Here is a 14,677-nt window from a genome sequence, read left to right on the forward strand (position 1 = left end):
AAACGTGTTTTGCATTTCCTTTGTAAAACAGATCTAAGACTATACTGCACTAAATTTAGAAATAGAGTAATAAAGCGTACGGTGTTTAGCTAGACTGCTAGCTAGTGCAACTGTGGTTTTCTATTAAACGTTACGAATTTTTTGAACTCTGTCTGAATTTAATTAACTACATGAAACTCGTATACTGCAAACTTTACTGTTTGATAATGAGATGTATTGCTCTGGGCGTACGAACCTAATGAGACACGGTGTCTGGACTGGTGGGAGTCTGTGTGGTTTGCCTACACATTGAGCAGCCAAGCGACACTGGGCATCACAACTCACAACTTGAAAAGCAACAATAGCAAAGTTAGTTTGAAATAACTTGTTCTCAAGATATTTCAAACTCAGCGTCTGCTTTGAAGTCGTTTGTGGCTAATCATACTTTCAAAGTAGTTAATTTGGTCTCCATAAATGTTGTTGTGAAGCTGATCCGCTACTGTAGAAAACAACCTTGTCTACAGGTTTTTACTTATTTCTAAAACAAAGGCATAAGAAAGTCTGCAAACAAAAAGACTAAAAATCTTCAAACATCTGGTTTTATTGCATGTTGACACCACAGGAATTACCATCTCATTCTACAGCAATACTACATTGCAAACTGGTGTAGTTTTGCATATTCATATGGATAAACAAACGTACAAACGTTGAAGAAGCATGTCTTAACAAGATGAACTATCAGAGAAAATAGATACACATACCATGCGTGGGATTCGTTTTTAGTTTCGCGAGACTTCCAAACATAGAAAGTTTCACTAGGACACATCTTTGTTTATTGCCTAGTTGTGATCCACAGAGTTTGTTTGGACAACATAATGAGGCTATCTATCTATTGCATCTGGTGTCTAAAGCAAAAGTATCTGACTACTGTATCTGCACATCTTATAATAACAAAACTGTAACGTATATAGAAATTACCTTGAGACAACTAACTAATTGTAGAAAGAAAATTGAAGACACAAGAAGCAACTTTCACTAGCTGTTCCACATCCACCCATTCCGTCTACTGACACTCTTTACAAGCCAACAGACGAAAGACCAGACTACGTACTGCATGTATCTGCAAATGAAATAATCCATCCAAATTCCTTCATCATTGAGTGCATGAATAATGTACATATAATTGCTGCTGCACTGTAAATCACTCCAGTTTTCACAGAAATTCAATACTAAGTATGTGATTGTTTTCTAAAAGTAGATGGAGACAGAGAGCATGCGAATAGTTTCTCACTCGAAGTCAATGCACCCAAGTGTTCATTGACTTCCTCTGACTTCACCACCAAGCTAACAAATTCATAGTAAGATACACTTTGTTTGTATTTCAATATATGACGCAGGACGTCCACAGGAGGATAACAGGACAACTTCCTCGACTCCAACTGTTCTTCTAATAAACCAATAGAAATGAGAGAATCAACGTTTTCAGGAACTGTTGTCGTGTTTGTATCTTTGCTATCTTTAGGCTTTGTTGGTGAAATGGTAGAGGTTGGTACCACCACCACTCTCGATGCTGTTGACTCTGGGTTGGCTCTAATAGCAGCAGCCAAGACACTTGAGTATACCTCAAGGCAGAGCTTAAGAAACTCTTCATATACAAATTGTACTTGAAAGGCATAAATAAAGTCACGAAAAGCCACCAAGCAATCCATCACATCATCAGTTAATATAGTTCGAGCCGTTTTCTGAATGGTTTCGAGAGGAAAATCAGGACAAATGGGAGTGATAAGAGAATAGTATTCCCTAGTGTTGAGAAGGTCTCCCCGATGACCAATAGGTTTGAAACAGCGATAAAATAGTTTTACAAGAGAGAGACAATTTTGAGGTGTAGCCTTCACAAAGGAAAATTCTCTAAACAACGACTGAGTTCCCTGCTGAACATCAACAAAGTAATCTGATAAGAACCTGTACAAACACATCAAAAGATCGACTTGAGTATAATCATGCACAGTCACGTATGACTTAATTAATTAATTAATTAACTTCATGACTCTGTTGATGTTAATTGCCTTGTCTGTCAGTTTGTACAGACTCTTGCAAAATTATAAATCCACCCCACTCACGCGACAGACAAAATATGTGAATGGTGTAATATAATACAAGCAGTTCCTCTCATGATTACTTGAAACTGCCAACATATAGCAATACTTGTGTTCCTAAAGTTAGAGCTACAGCTAAATAATTTCGTTCCTCTTTCACTAAAGAAATCGAAGTGCGTTTGTCAGGCAGTAGACCACAAATGTCCAATCTAAACGGTTCCTTTGATACGCTTTCTACTACTGAGAGAAATTAACATTAAATTCATTGTCATGTTGCTAGAAATTGCAATTTTGTCTTTGTTGGCAGCAAATGAGCAAATTGTTTATGACGTAACAATTTTCAATATGCCAGGACTCTGCATACTTGTAAACTTGTGTACTATGATCTTGCTGATTGTAAGATGTTAGCTACATCAGTTACTATCAACAACATGCACTGCTTAGGTCTATACACATGCAGAAAATTTGTTGGATATCTTCACTGGACTAATTATCGTTCTCTGTCACAACTTCATAACTGTCTCAGACTCAGAACTGTGTCATGAGAAAGATTGTTTTCTCTTTGGCAACATGTCACTATTTTCATAAGTTCTCAGCATAACTCTCCTAAGGATAAATGTAGAAAGCATGCACTTTGTGCATGTGCAATTCTACTTGATATATAAAATCATCAATCATCTCATCCAAGATAAAGAATCTTTATATCTGCCAGTCAAGAATGTAGAAACAGGTAGGAATACTCTCTGGTTAGGTGCCAACAAAACGTGAAAATTCAGAGTCATCACGTTGCATGTTTGAAGTGCTAAAAATAGTAGGTTAGACACACACACACACACACACACACACACACACACACACACACACACACACACACACACACACACACACACACACACACACACACACACACACACACACACACACACATTCGTGACAATATAGCTCTAGAACAACAGTAGACTAAAAATTACACAATACAACCTACTTTTTACAAATTAGTCTGACACGTCATTCTTAAAGGAGCGTGAAGACTAAGTTCACAAACCATGCCGACTTCAAGAGTTCAGTGTCATATCCTTCTTGACTTCTCATACCAAAAGTTTAAAAACCCTGTCATCATCAAGTCTTGAACTTTGGCATTTCAATGTTCAGCATCGTTGAGGTCATCATTGTCATCATCCATTTTTGTGGTCTCTACCATCGGTCTCCTTCCGTTTTATTTCAACACTGTCTTCTTTAAACCTCATTTCTAGTTTGACTCTTACAGTCGCTGCAAAGAGAGTGCCCATGCAGCCATGCAGAACATAGAGCATGCGCAATAGTTTTTTGGTGCTCCAATTAATGCGTTACGCTAATTGCCATTCTCAACGCACTATAGCCACCATTGTTGCAATATACAGAGAAAAGCGTGCAAGGTACACTGTAACAGCTAGCCAACTTGGCGAGGACGAACTACCATTGTAGATGCAGTGACATCTGTTTGTAGCATTTGGCTATTTGATATCTCTGACATATTTGATGTGCAATAGAGAGTTTGTCCAAATTGCGTTTATTGCACAACTTGTAGATCCTGAAAGTTGTCTATATCGACTGTACAAAAATAAATAATTTGAAAGATGTTAGCTAAGTCATGCTATTCTACGTGCAAAAGTCTTTAAACATACAAAGAATTAGGATTTGAAAGTGCAGCGTCTACGGCTCTAGCTAGCTAGTAGCTGTCGGTTTGAAGACGGAAATTAGCCGTATAGAGTACGTAACGCCGTGGAGTTTGCACGATGCATGCCGCCTCGATCGTAAACAGCGAGCTTATGTATCTAGGACATGCAGCGACCCATCAGAGCGTAGCGTGGCATGGGCTAGAGCGGGCTACTTATGAGTCAAATGTCCATGTAAAATGTATTTGTATAAATAGAAAAATTAATTAATAAAACTTACCAGGGACACTTACAAGTGTAACTCTAGGTACACTATGGATCTAGTCTCGCGTAGACAGACCCTTTCCTCCACGTCATACGTGTACCGCCTGGAAGTAATGCATGTGTATGACGAGGCGGAAAGGGTTTGGTTATGCGAGACTCTATGGGTCTCGGTACAGTGTACATGTATCCAGGGAATGTAGTGTGCATGATGTGGATAAATACAAATGCAGTGACGGATCCAGGGTGATGCCTGGGGTGCCTAGGCACCACCATTTTTAGATGGCAAGTAGGGACCGAACAAAAGAGCCGTCCGTATATAGTATAGGCACCACCTTTTTCTAGTCTGGATCCTCCACTGAAATTTTAAATTATTAGTTAATCAATTAAACGCCAATAAAAGTACGCGTGTCCCGTAGTATCGTGAAGTCTAGCCTTCCTCATTTCTAGAGGTCACGCTACGCCCTTGTGCCCATGCATACTTTCGAACGTGTACTATAGATCATGCTACACAGAGTTCAGAAAAAGGGAGGCTCGGACCTTTGGCCCCCGCCTGGATTGGCCACTAGTGCTGGCACAAATTGTGAGTTCATTATATTTTGACATAATGTCTCTAGGTTAGTTGCAATAGTACTGATCATGACGCTCCGAGCAGCCGTCGGTCACAAAGATATTGTAACCACGTGCACATCTTAGTTTATGCTAATTACCAGCATCTACTCCACAACACCATCCTCTTCAGACTCATTTGTCCCTTTTTCCATCAGGATTTTAGAGGCTGTATTTCCTTTCTTCTACAGTAGTTTGACAAAAATTAATATTAATTTAATAATGACTTCCTTTCTTGGTTTTAGTTACTGCTTCTTACGTCAATCTTTGGAGTTGTTCCTTTGTAAGCGTTGTCCTCGTCGTCATCCTGTTGCTTGACAACGCCACACGTTTCACACATTTTGTCATCTTCGACAGGGTCGTATTCCTGGCAGTCATTAGCATCTGCATGCTTGGAATGGACGCTCCTTGAATTCTTCCTTTGACTGTCTTCTGTCGTACAATCAATATTCTCTTCATCGTTTAGGCTACAGTCTTCTTTTTCATCTAAAGTATCAATAACGTTTACAGTTGTCTCTCGTTTGTCAAACTTTCGTTTCTGATTAGAATCGTTAACGAAGGAGACTTTGTGGTCTTTCTTCGCCGACCGTTCTTGACTTCTACCGTTGTTTTCATGCGTTCCTTTCTGCCAGTTACTCTTCGTATCTGCCACAAGGCACCGACACTTTGGAAAGTATCCGATCCACAGCCTTCTGGCTGGTCCAGGAAATAGGCTATACACCGTCAGCAATACGGCAAAGATAGCCAAACACATTGGAATAGTGCAATACAAAATTGTCAAGCCCAAATCGTCAAATTCCGAAATACAGTCACTGCTGCTGTTTTTCTGTTGGCACAAGATGTAATTCGCAATATCCTGGACATTTTCATTAAACCAAAAGTAGTCGTAAGCCTCAAACATAGTAAATGCGAATAGAAGCAAAAGTGGAGCCACCGTCACTACAACCAAGAAATGGCGAGTGATAACAACTCCTACGACTTTGAATTCTCGATTTACTGCTTTCTGTTTGACTTGAAATTTAAAAGACTAGACAACATAAACAAAATATTACCACAAGTTCGTTATGCTGTTTCATGTTACATGTAGGAGCATTATAAGCAAGCCTCAGATTCTAGGCACACCTGGTCATGCACTGCACTGTACAAGAGCAAATGTCAGACCAAGTAAACTGACAAGAAAACAGATAGTCGAATTGACCATTTAGACTCGACAGGAGAACAAGAATATCTGCATTCTAAAAGCCAAACCAGCCTAGCTGTACTAGTAATCTTTGTAATGATTTGTTAACTTGCAAAGTCCGCATCCACCCACATCCAAACACATCTAACACGCACGCACGCACGCACGCACGCACGCACGCACGCACGCACGCACGCACACAACAGACAAGTAAACAGACAAACACACGTGCCCTCGCAGTGGCGGATCCAGAGTTTTTGAAAGGGGTAGGCGCACTTTAGGGTACTGGCAATAAGACGTTACGAACCAAACATTAAGCAGATATATTAATTAACTTAATTGCTAACTATTAATAACTTCATAAAAAATTTTAAAACAAGATCATGTTACTAATTGTGATTCATTAAAAGTAAAATGTCACGTGACAACTGGTCCTAGCCATGACTGGTTTGGGCTAGGGTTAAGGGTATAGAGTCAGGGTTAGGGCTTGGATTAGAGCTAAGGTTAGGTTAGGGTCTTGGACAACTTATGGCAATACAGAACCAACTATATGGCAACCACAACTGGTCCGGGGACCATTTATGACAGCCACGACCTGTCCACTGGACAAGTTAAGACGGGGAACCACATATAGCGTGACAACTTTTATGGCATACAAAAAAGGATTGCCAATGGTCTCTTACTCATTTGCAAACACGAAAAAGCTTAAGGTTTTATACAATGACTGCGTCTGCATACGCATGTTCAAATATCTCTGAAGCCTTCTCCATAAACTGTACTTCCGGTCTCGAAAGGGTAAGGCACTCACCCCCCCCCCCCCCAGTTGTGCGACCCTCTAGAATAGGATTCGCCACTGCTAAGTACATGAGCAAGCACACATAACGAGTTCTATGTATTACGGTGGTTTCTTTACTTAGCTAAATACCTGTCTCATGCGCTTTATAATAAGTATCGCCATGATAAAGGAAATCACTCCTGCAGCCTGAGTTGGCACTGTGTACGAGTAGAACCGACCATTTCCTGAAGTCGGCGAACACGTGAATTGAAAGGTGTCGCCTCGATACGAGTCAGTGACGAGAGTAACGGACACGATTGTTGCAGAAACACCCAAGGCAAATAGGATCTCAAAAACCAAAACTAGTTTCGAGTGACGTCTCAAAATGCCTCTTTGTCCCGGCTTCTTAAGGTCATATATAGCCACGTAGAAGTTAGATACAGACGTAGTAAACAAAAAGAAAGACGTCAGAAACGTGAAATGAAAAACTGCACCTGCAAAAACCAAAAATATATATAAGAAATTATAGCAAGGTAATAAAAGTTAACGTACTAATAACATTTAATTATCTGTGTCAAGTGCATGTAAAATCAGACTGTTACAATATTTTGTTGTATTCGGTATTGTTACATCATGTTGTTCTATTAATATTACTCCTGCCCTTAATTAATGAATAGAGAAACAGTAGAGTGTTGAAACCCTTGGTCGGTGTATGTAATCATATTTCGTCCCGTCATAATGTTTACATACTGAGGTATTTAGCTTTAGCCACTGGTCTCAGCTAAGGTTTTCCAAGGTAAGCGTGTGAACAAAGGGTGTAACTAAGCAGAAACACTGTGGAACAAGCAATTGTTACAAGTCAGGTACATTTCAGTTACAAGTAACGCATGGCGCTTGAATATTACCTTCATCTTTGCTCTCTAGAAGTCTTGCTGTTGGTGAAAAAATGCACTTGCAAATGTAGATTAGGCGTTATTTCTTGTAGCTAAGAGAGGTAATACCTTATGATTGCATCACGTTCGTCTATTGGTCGGTAATGACGTCACGTCTCGTCTATTGGTCGGAATAACTTCATTTGCATCTAAACTAATCGAGTATAAATACGGTCGTACGGTCGGTCGCACCAGACTACTGTAACCTTAGCCCGGATATCCGGACCTTGGGTAATAAGTTACGACGGTATTGTACTGTCGATGCTACGTAGCGTGACCTTTAAATGTTCTTTGGGCTCTAAATCATATTCTGTTGGGGATCATGCCATTACGATGAAGAAGCAATAAAGTCACTAGAGGATCCAGGATTTACTTAAGTTAATTAAAGGGGAGGGCCAACATAGAATAATGACACGCCCCAAATTCTAGTAAAAGCAGTTGCAAAACATACTTAAGCACTGAACGGATACAACTGCATGTGATTGCATGATCACGTTTTCAGTCACTATATGAGAAATACACAAACACTATTTTGATTATAAACATCTGTCACTTCTGCTTCTGCAGTGGCGTTGGCGTCGCTACGCATGGACCTGCGAAAGCCACGGACTCCGCAATATTAGTAGGCGTGTTCTTTTAGATTCTAGACAAGGTAAAAGTCAAACCCAAGTAGCTGGCCTCTCCAACTTTTAGTCCAGCGACCTTCTTGGCAGAAACTAGCTGATGGTTCGTAGCTGTTGGTTCGAGGACGGAAATTAGCCGCTTACGTAACGAGGTGGAGTATGCGCGATGCGCGCCATGCCATCTTGGTACATACCAGCGGGCATATGCATGTATCTGGGACAGCAGCGCGTAATCTCTAACATGTACTTGTTGGTCGTACTAGACAGAGTTTAGGGAAGGAAAGGTCCGGGGGTCCTTGGGCTCCCGACTGGATTCCGTCATTACGTGCTAAACCCTCGGCTGCTAGCCTAGGTTACAAGTATGCATCTACGGTAAGTCATGAAATACAAAGTCGAGTGGACGTTACTAGACACCACATGCCAAGACATGTCCAAACAGCTGGCAGAGAAAGAACAGGCAGTCTTTATCTCAAATGGCTTCATTTGCATTCTAATCTACGAGAAACACGGTCTACAGTACGCATACTGCGAAACGAAAGAACAGAGAGTAGACTGAGAGGTGCAGGTGCACATAATCGATACCGTCACAGTAGCCTACGCGGAGTTGATGATACCGCTCACATCCGTCTATCGACCCCGACCCGCCTACATCCGATTATCGAGTCGTTGGTGTGTAGCGGTATTACTATATCCCTAGCGCATGCACGCGTCGGGTTAATAACAAAACACACGCCCAATTGATTACATCATACAGTTGCGTACAACGACATACTTTTACGCTTACATATAGACGTCGATCCACACCATAAGCCGTACCTAGAGTGGGCGTGCCTGCGAGCCTTGCTGACACGCTCCATTGGGCGTGGCGCAGTTGTCACTCCATTTAGAGGTAGGTCACCAGGACGCCGAGAGACATAAAATAATTCTTTTTCCTTTTTACAGACAAAGAAAAACATTACTGATAGCTACAGTTCTGATTTACAGCATTTCTCACTTATTTCCCAGAGCATTTGCTACTAAAAATATATTTTGTGAGAAAGCAACCAAACCAGAATCAGAAATATGGCTGCAGTGATGTCTTCTTCTGTCTGCAATTCTTCAGGAATTTTATGGCTTCTACCCTATTTCCTACCACACTGTACAAAAGCACATACAGTAGTACGTAATGTTCTAATAAGAGCCCCTGACCTTCTAGGCTGGGTAATATGGTACCTAGGCTGTATAGGTTAAGGTGCCTTGTTTAACGACTCCAAGAAATGTGGACATACATACAAATTGCAGTGGCATACCCAGAAGGGGTGCACAGGGTGATCGAGCACTCCGTCCTTTTTGTCTTGGATGACTGGTAGGAAATGTTACGTCGTCACTGCAAAGGCAAAATTACAGTACGCAGGACTTATACAGGCAGGCAGTACTCCAAGGCAGTTATGCAGTACTGCACTGGAATTAGCTTGACTTTCTTCACATGTCAGCCACACTTTACGGCAAGTTAAAATTATCATTTATGTTTACCACTCCCTTGGTTCGAAATGCTGGCTACACCAATGATGCAAACATGCATATACGTAAGTATATCCATCTTCTCTGTTACTGTCCCGTATTTCGTCGCCTCCTCAGCCATGAGGCTTAGGGACTGCAACACGTCCTCTGCTTTTTTATCTCATGCTGTAGGTCAGTGCTGAAACTTGCAGTGACTCCACTTCTTCAGCTAGTCCTACTTCCTCGCTGTAGCGACTGTATCTCCTAAACTAAGCGGAGGAGCTATATAGGGGCGAGTGATATCAAAAACACAAATATACATCTACACAACACTCATGCAGTTCTATACGTATAACCTAGAACGCCTCCTTTGTGCTATCATAGTTAACTAGATATATTAAATTTGTAAATTATTTCTCATATATTACCATGAACGATACAGAGTGTACTTGGATTCTCCCACGTGCCGAGTGCGTCGCTGTGCGAGCAGTAGGTACCACGGCGTCCCACGGAAAATGCAATAGCGTAATGTAGCGCTAGCAATGTAAGCACCGTTGACTATACGTTACTCATTTAAACAAACTCAGTAATGATATATCCGCACCTGTCACCATGTAGAAAACTACCGTGAGCAAAGTAATCGAGTGCGGAAACTGACGCCTGAAAAAACACAAACAGCTGAAGTAAAGTCTCCAAGCGTTTCTAGAGCTTCTTACAATTCTTTCACTTTTGCCCAAGTATAGAAAACAATGAACGAACATATGCATATTACAACGAAGCTGATGTACATTGCGGAAACAATAAGAGAAAGAGTTCCCTTTCTCAGTAGCCAGTCGGCTATAGGACAAGGAGGAGAGCATGGGAAGTTGCTCGAGGTTGAAGAAATAAGTGGTCGTATGCACGACGATGTACCGTTAGCTGTTCAGAATTGAAACAACAATAGTTACTAAATAGTCATGCACATCACAAAGACGTGCAGATACATACATAATCATTATGCACATACACTAAAGCTAGTCAAGCTCTCGCGCACTCACACGTGCACTCAAGCACTCACACTACCTTAAACACTATTGAACTCAAAACGCTTACCTTTGTATCGTTCATCTTCCCCTGCTGAGACTACAGATGTGAAATCCATACCTTGAAAGGTCTGCAACAATGATCCGAAAAATTACACAAATAATGTGGTCGAGTAGTGTAATGATGCAATCAATTAACTACCATTACTTTTTTATTCGTTTCATTTTGATGTCGAGCCGGAAGTTGTGTACAATCAGGGAGTGGAATACAGACGTCAGGTGACTGTGTAATGCTTTTCACGATTTTCCATTCCGATTGACAGTGCACCGTCTTGACAGCTGTACATTCGTCTTTTGTTGGCCAATGCTTGTTGCACAAACTATCATTTACTAACGGTCTATAATAGTAACTGCAAATAAAGGGAAGACCGTAAGGGAAACAGTCTTTAGTGATCAAACTGCTTAAAGCAAGCAGACGCTTCAAGTCCGTTTCTGTCCTTTGCAATCCACAGCCGTCATCAACAACGATAAACCCACTAAAAATATCCTTCTGCTGGTTCATAAGTTGTAAATCGTTCATCCATGGAAGGTAACTTCGACAAGCAGATGACAGCAAGAAATCATAGTTTACCTCGTTAAATTGTTGGTCTAGTTTCACACTCTGCTCGTCGCATCCCAGAGAGATGTTGTCTTGTGAGTGCTTAGGAGTACTCTGCAAGAGAATATTCATGCAGGTAAATCAAATTAGCACTCAAGCCTGATTCGACGTCGTACTTCTAATTCATTCGAATTGTCTCTTGAAGAGAGAGCAAAAAAGATGGTAGGAAGACAGTTGAAGACAACAATAATGACAACAATGAAACAAGCAAGAAGGCAAGAAGACGCACTCCCGTCTTTTACTCGAACCATTCTCTTGACCGCAACAAACGCGTTTCTGCGTTCCTTTCCTTCTGTAATTTCTGTTCCCTTAGCTGGGACTGCACAAAGCACATGTGTAACTGCTGCAAACTCGGAATAAACTCTGCCTTTTTCCCAAACTGGTTCTTCACGTGATGTCTCGTGATTAGAGAATGTTTATGTGTTGCCATTTGTTGTAATGGTTCGATAGTGTTAGTTTTCACATGTCAAACGCATTTACGTAGTATATTCCCGCAGTATGCGATCGCATAGAATTATTTAGCTGAGACGTAAAAACGGGACTTTGCAAAGTCACGAGATTTGGCGCGTATTCAACTCCAAACGTATTGAGTAAACAGACTTCCTGTCTGCTAGTTATGTTTGTAGTTGGCTGGCTGGCTGGCTGGCTATTTTTGCCAAGCTTCAGGAATGTGCCACGCCTCCTGTGTGTTCCAATCACAAAACAGTATTTCTTTACGTCGTACGTGTTAAGCTGTGACAACGAACAGCTAATCAGATGCGCGAAACTTTCATTTACAATTTTTTTAACAGTGTAGCGTTGTTGCCTACACATTTGTTTGGAAGGGTATGTATATAGTTAATTACTAATTAATTTATGTTGCGTTGCCATAATTGGTCAATCTGATTTACGTTGCCACATGTGGCTATACCTAATTTGCATCTTTTCGGTATTTGACTGAACCGGCATTTTGCTTTGAGTGAACTAGTCCAGTAGGTTGGGATTAGTCAGTCGGTGAAAAGAAGAGTTTGAGTGTGGGTACTAATACAAGTCGTCGTGTTTGTTCACTCATTACGGTGTCGAATGCTCGTGTCTTCTCGCTGTACCTACATTGCTGCTACTCGTCGTCCAGCTCAGGACAACTGGGGCCTGTCCGGTACGTCCCCCTTTAAGTAGTGCTGCATACACCTGTTTTCGTGAAAAACATGATGTAATATTCTTTGTTGCCTAAGTATCTAATCAAAGTTTGCGGCACACAAGGAACACATTCGTGATCCTATTACTGTAACCCTAGAGCATGCACTAGATTACTAGTTAATGACTGCTCACACCTGTCATCTTTTATCATGCTAACCCTACATGCTTCCACCTACTCCAAGCAAGTTCATTGTTAACTCAAGGTGCGTACGCACTAGGGTTACAGTAATATGGGGCCAGCTCAACGACCAGCCAGATGTAAGTGGGTCGATAGATGAATGTGAGCGGTACAGACGATATCCACTGTTACGGTATGACTATGTGTACCTGCACCTGTCAGCCTATTCTCTGTTCTTTCATAACAGTATGTGTACTCTACTGTATTTCTTGTAGATTTGGATGCAAGTGAAGCTGTTTGGCACAAGACTGCCTGTCCTTTCCCAGCCAGCTGTCTCAACATGTCTTGGCATGTGCACGGTGTCTAATGATGTCCACGTGACCTTGTATCTCATGACTTACCATATACGCATCCTTGCCACCTAAGCTAGCAGCCAAGGGTTTAGCACTTTAGTGCTTCTTCATTATTTATCTGTTTGTTCTCCCTAGCGCATTTCAGAATATCTTTACTTCTGTTGTGACGGCAGAGTTCACAATCACTGCTGTCAACATTTATAGATTAAGCTTCACCAAATGTGAGCTACATAGTCCACAGTAGCAAGATATACTGTAAACGAACACAACAAATGTACACGTACCTTGTTCACTGCTGACACATCAGCTCCTGATAATATCAACAACTTGACAATTAGCAGATGATTATCATGACAGAATAGTATTGTTGAACAGGAAAGATGTAAAGGTGTTGATCCATCCTAAAACAAGCAGATGGAAATAAGATAAAAAAAAAGTAAACCACAAGAGATTATATAAGTAAGCTTCTCACAACAGACGTGCGTGTCAAATTCTGTAACATTGTCATTGCAACTTTGTCATCACTTAATCTTGTATCTTCATGTGATGAACATGTTGTGCATGCTGATTCAAATAGCCTTTCTTCAAGAATATCTATGTACTTTAATGTACATGTCAGTATCATCAGTGACCCTACCTGAAGCCACCCTCAAACGCTAATAATTATTAGATGCATGAGCAAACACTTTAATTTGGGTGTCGTGTTGTCAGGAAAGATTAAGTGATGACACAGTTGCAATGGCAATGTGACAGAATTTGACATGCACGTATGTTGTGAACAGCTTACTTACTCTAATATCTTGTTGTTTACTGTTTTTCTGTCTCATTTCACCTGCTTGTTTTAGGATGGATCGGCACCTTTACATCTTTCTTGCTCAAGCGATTTCCGTTATATTTCTCATTTGGCAGTTGTCAAGTTGTTGATATTATCAGGAGCTGACCTGTCAGCGGTGAACAAGGTATGTGTACATTTGTTGTGTTTGTGTACAGTATATCTTGCTACTGTGGACTATGTAGCTCACATTTGGTGAAGCTTATTCTATAAATGGTGACAACAGATATTGTGAAGTTTGCCTAACAATTAAAGATATTCTGAAATGCTCGAAGAAGAATGAACAGATAAACAATGAACTTGGCTTGGAATAGAAGGTGGAATCATGTAGGGTTGGGGCTGCTTAACTTAACTATTAATCTTCTTATCCAATTGAGCTTAATCACATAGTTGGTGTGAGCACAGAAAAGTAAACTTTGCTGTTGCTCAGGTGAACGTACTTTTATGTGCTTTTCAAACAACAGTATTTAATGTTCTGTATTGTTTGTTTTAGACTCAATGAATTAGTGAGCTTGTGTGATATCATTGCAGTGCATTAAAACAGCTAGGGTTGTGTTCATATGGCTTTACTGTAAACGAGATGTTGAGTAGAGTTGGACAGTGTGGGAAAGTCAACTGCAAGGAAGAAGTCAACAGTATTTGTAACATTGCAGTTCTCTGTAGACTATGTGATTACTAAATTAATTTTAGTGATAAGTGGATATCTTATGGTCACGATTGTTTGTGCTGTAGTTGTTCTCTGTTGGTTGTTGAATGGGTCACTTTGCTAGCTTAGCATGATAAGAGATGACTGGTGTCAGCAGTCATTAATTAACCCGGGGCGTGCATGCGCTAGGGTTATAGTAATATCTCTGTGGACGGATTGGTGGATGGACCATTGGAATGCAGCACATATGCTCATTGTTATTGCTGGTGTTAATTAGTTAGGT

At 40.8% G+C, this 14,677-nt stretch overlaps 2 protein-coding genes across 2 annotated transcripts; both read right to left on the bottom strand.

The window, feature by feature from the left end:
• Nucleotides 1–1,208: 1,208 nt before the first annotated feature.
• LOC134182862 (centriolar satellite-associated tubulin polyglutamylase complex regulator 1-like) lies at nucleotides 1,209–3,167 on the bottom strand. The gene is made up of 2 exons (XM_062650302.1): nucleotides 3,121–3,167; nucleotides 1,209–1,941 (listed from the first exon to the last, which is right to left on the bottom strand). Exons 1-2 carry the CDS (start codon nucleotides 3,165–3,167, stop codon nucleotides 1,209–1,211), a joined length of 780 nt encoding a protein of 259 aa, XP_062506286.1.
• Nucleotides 3,168–4,570: 1,403 nt separating this feature from the next.
• LOC134183498 (uncharacterized) lies at nucleotides 4,571–11,564 on the bottom strand. Its single transcript, XM_062651054.1, has 9 exons — nucleotides 11,386–11,564; nucleotides 10,820–11,323; nucleotides 10,682–10,742; nucleotides 10,306–10,507; nucleotides 10,194–10,249; nucleotides 10,018–10,125; nucleotides 6,706–7,049; nucleotides 4,860–5,627; nucleotides 4,571–4,785 (listed from the first exon to the last, which is right to left on the bottom strand). The coding sequence occupies exons 1-9, from the start codon at nucleotides 11,518–11,520 to the stop codon at nucleotides 4,708–4,710; spliced, it is 2,256 nt and encodes a 751-aa protein (XP_062507038.1). The 5' UTR covers nucleotides 11,521–11,564; the 3' UTR covers nucleotides 4,571–4,707.
• Between the last annotated feature and the right edge of the window lie 3,113 nt (nucleotides 11,565–14,677).

The sequence above is a fragment of the Corticium candelabrum genome, chromosome 8 (assembly GCF_963422355.1).
Source record: "Corticium candelabrum chromosome 8, ooCorCand1.1, whole genome shotgun sequence".
Taxonomy (NCBI): Eukaryota; Metazoa; Porifera; class Homoscleromorpha; order Homosclerophorida; family Plakinidae; genus Corticium; species Corticium candelabrum.

Bases quoted from the DNA above. Each gene is read 5' to 3' on its own strand.
- LOC134183498 (XM_062651054.1), bottom strand. From the start codon at position 11,520: ATGGTTCGAGTAAAAGACGGGAGTGCGTCTTCTTGCCTTCTTGCTTGT. The intron at 10,743-10,819 runs GTAATGGTAGTT...TCATTGTTGCAG, and splicing joins AAAATGAAACGAATAAAAAA to ACCTTTCAAGGTATGGATTT. The intron at 7,050-10,017 runs GTAATATATGAG...TGGTTTTTGCAG, and splicing joins TACACTCTGTATCGTTCATG to GTGCAGTTTTTCATTTCACG.
- LOC134182862 (XM_062650302.1), bottom strand. From the start codon at position 3,167: ATGAGAAGTCAAGAAGGATATGACACTGAACTCTTGAAGTCGGCATG. The intron at 1,942-3,120 runs GTTTGTGAACTT...GTGTTTGTACAG, and splicing joins GAACTCTTGAAGTCGGCATG to GTTCTTATCAGATTACTTTG.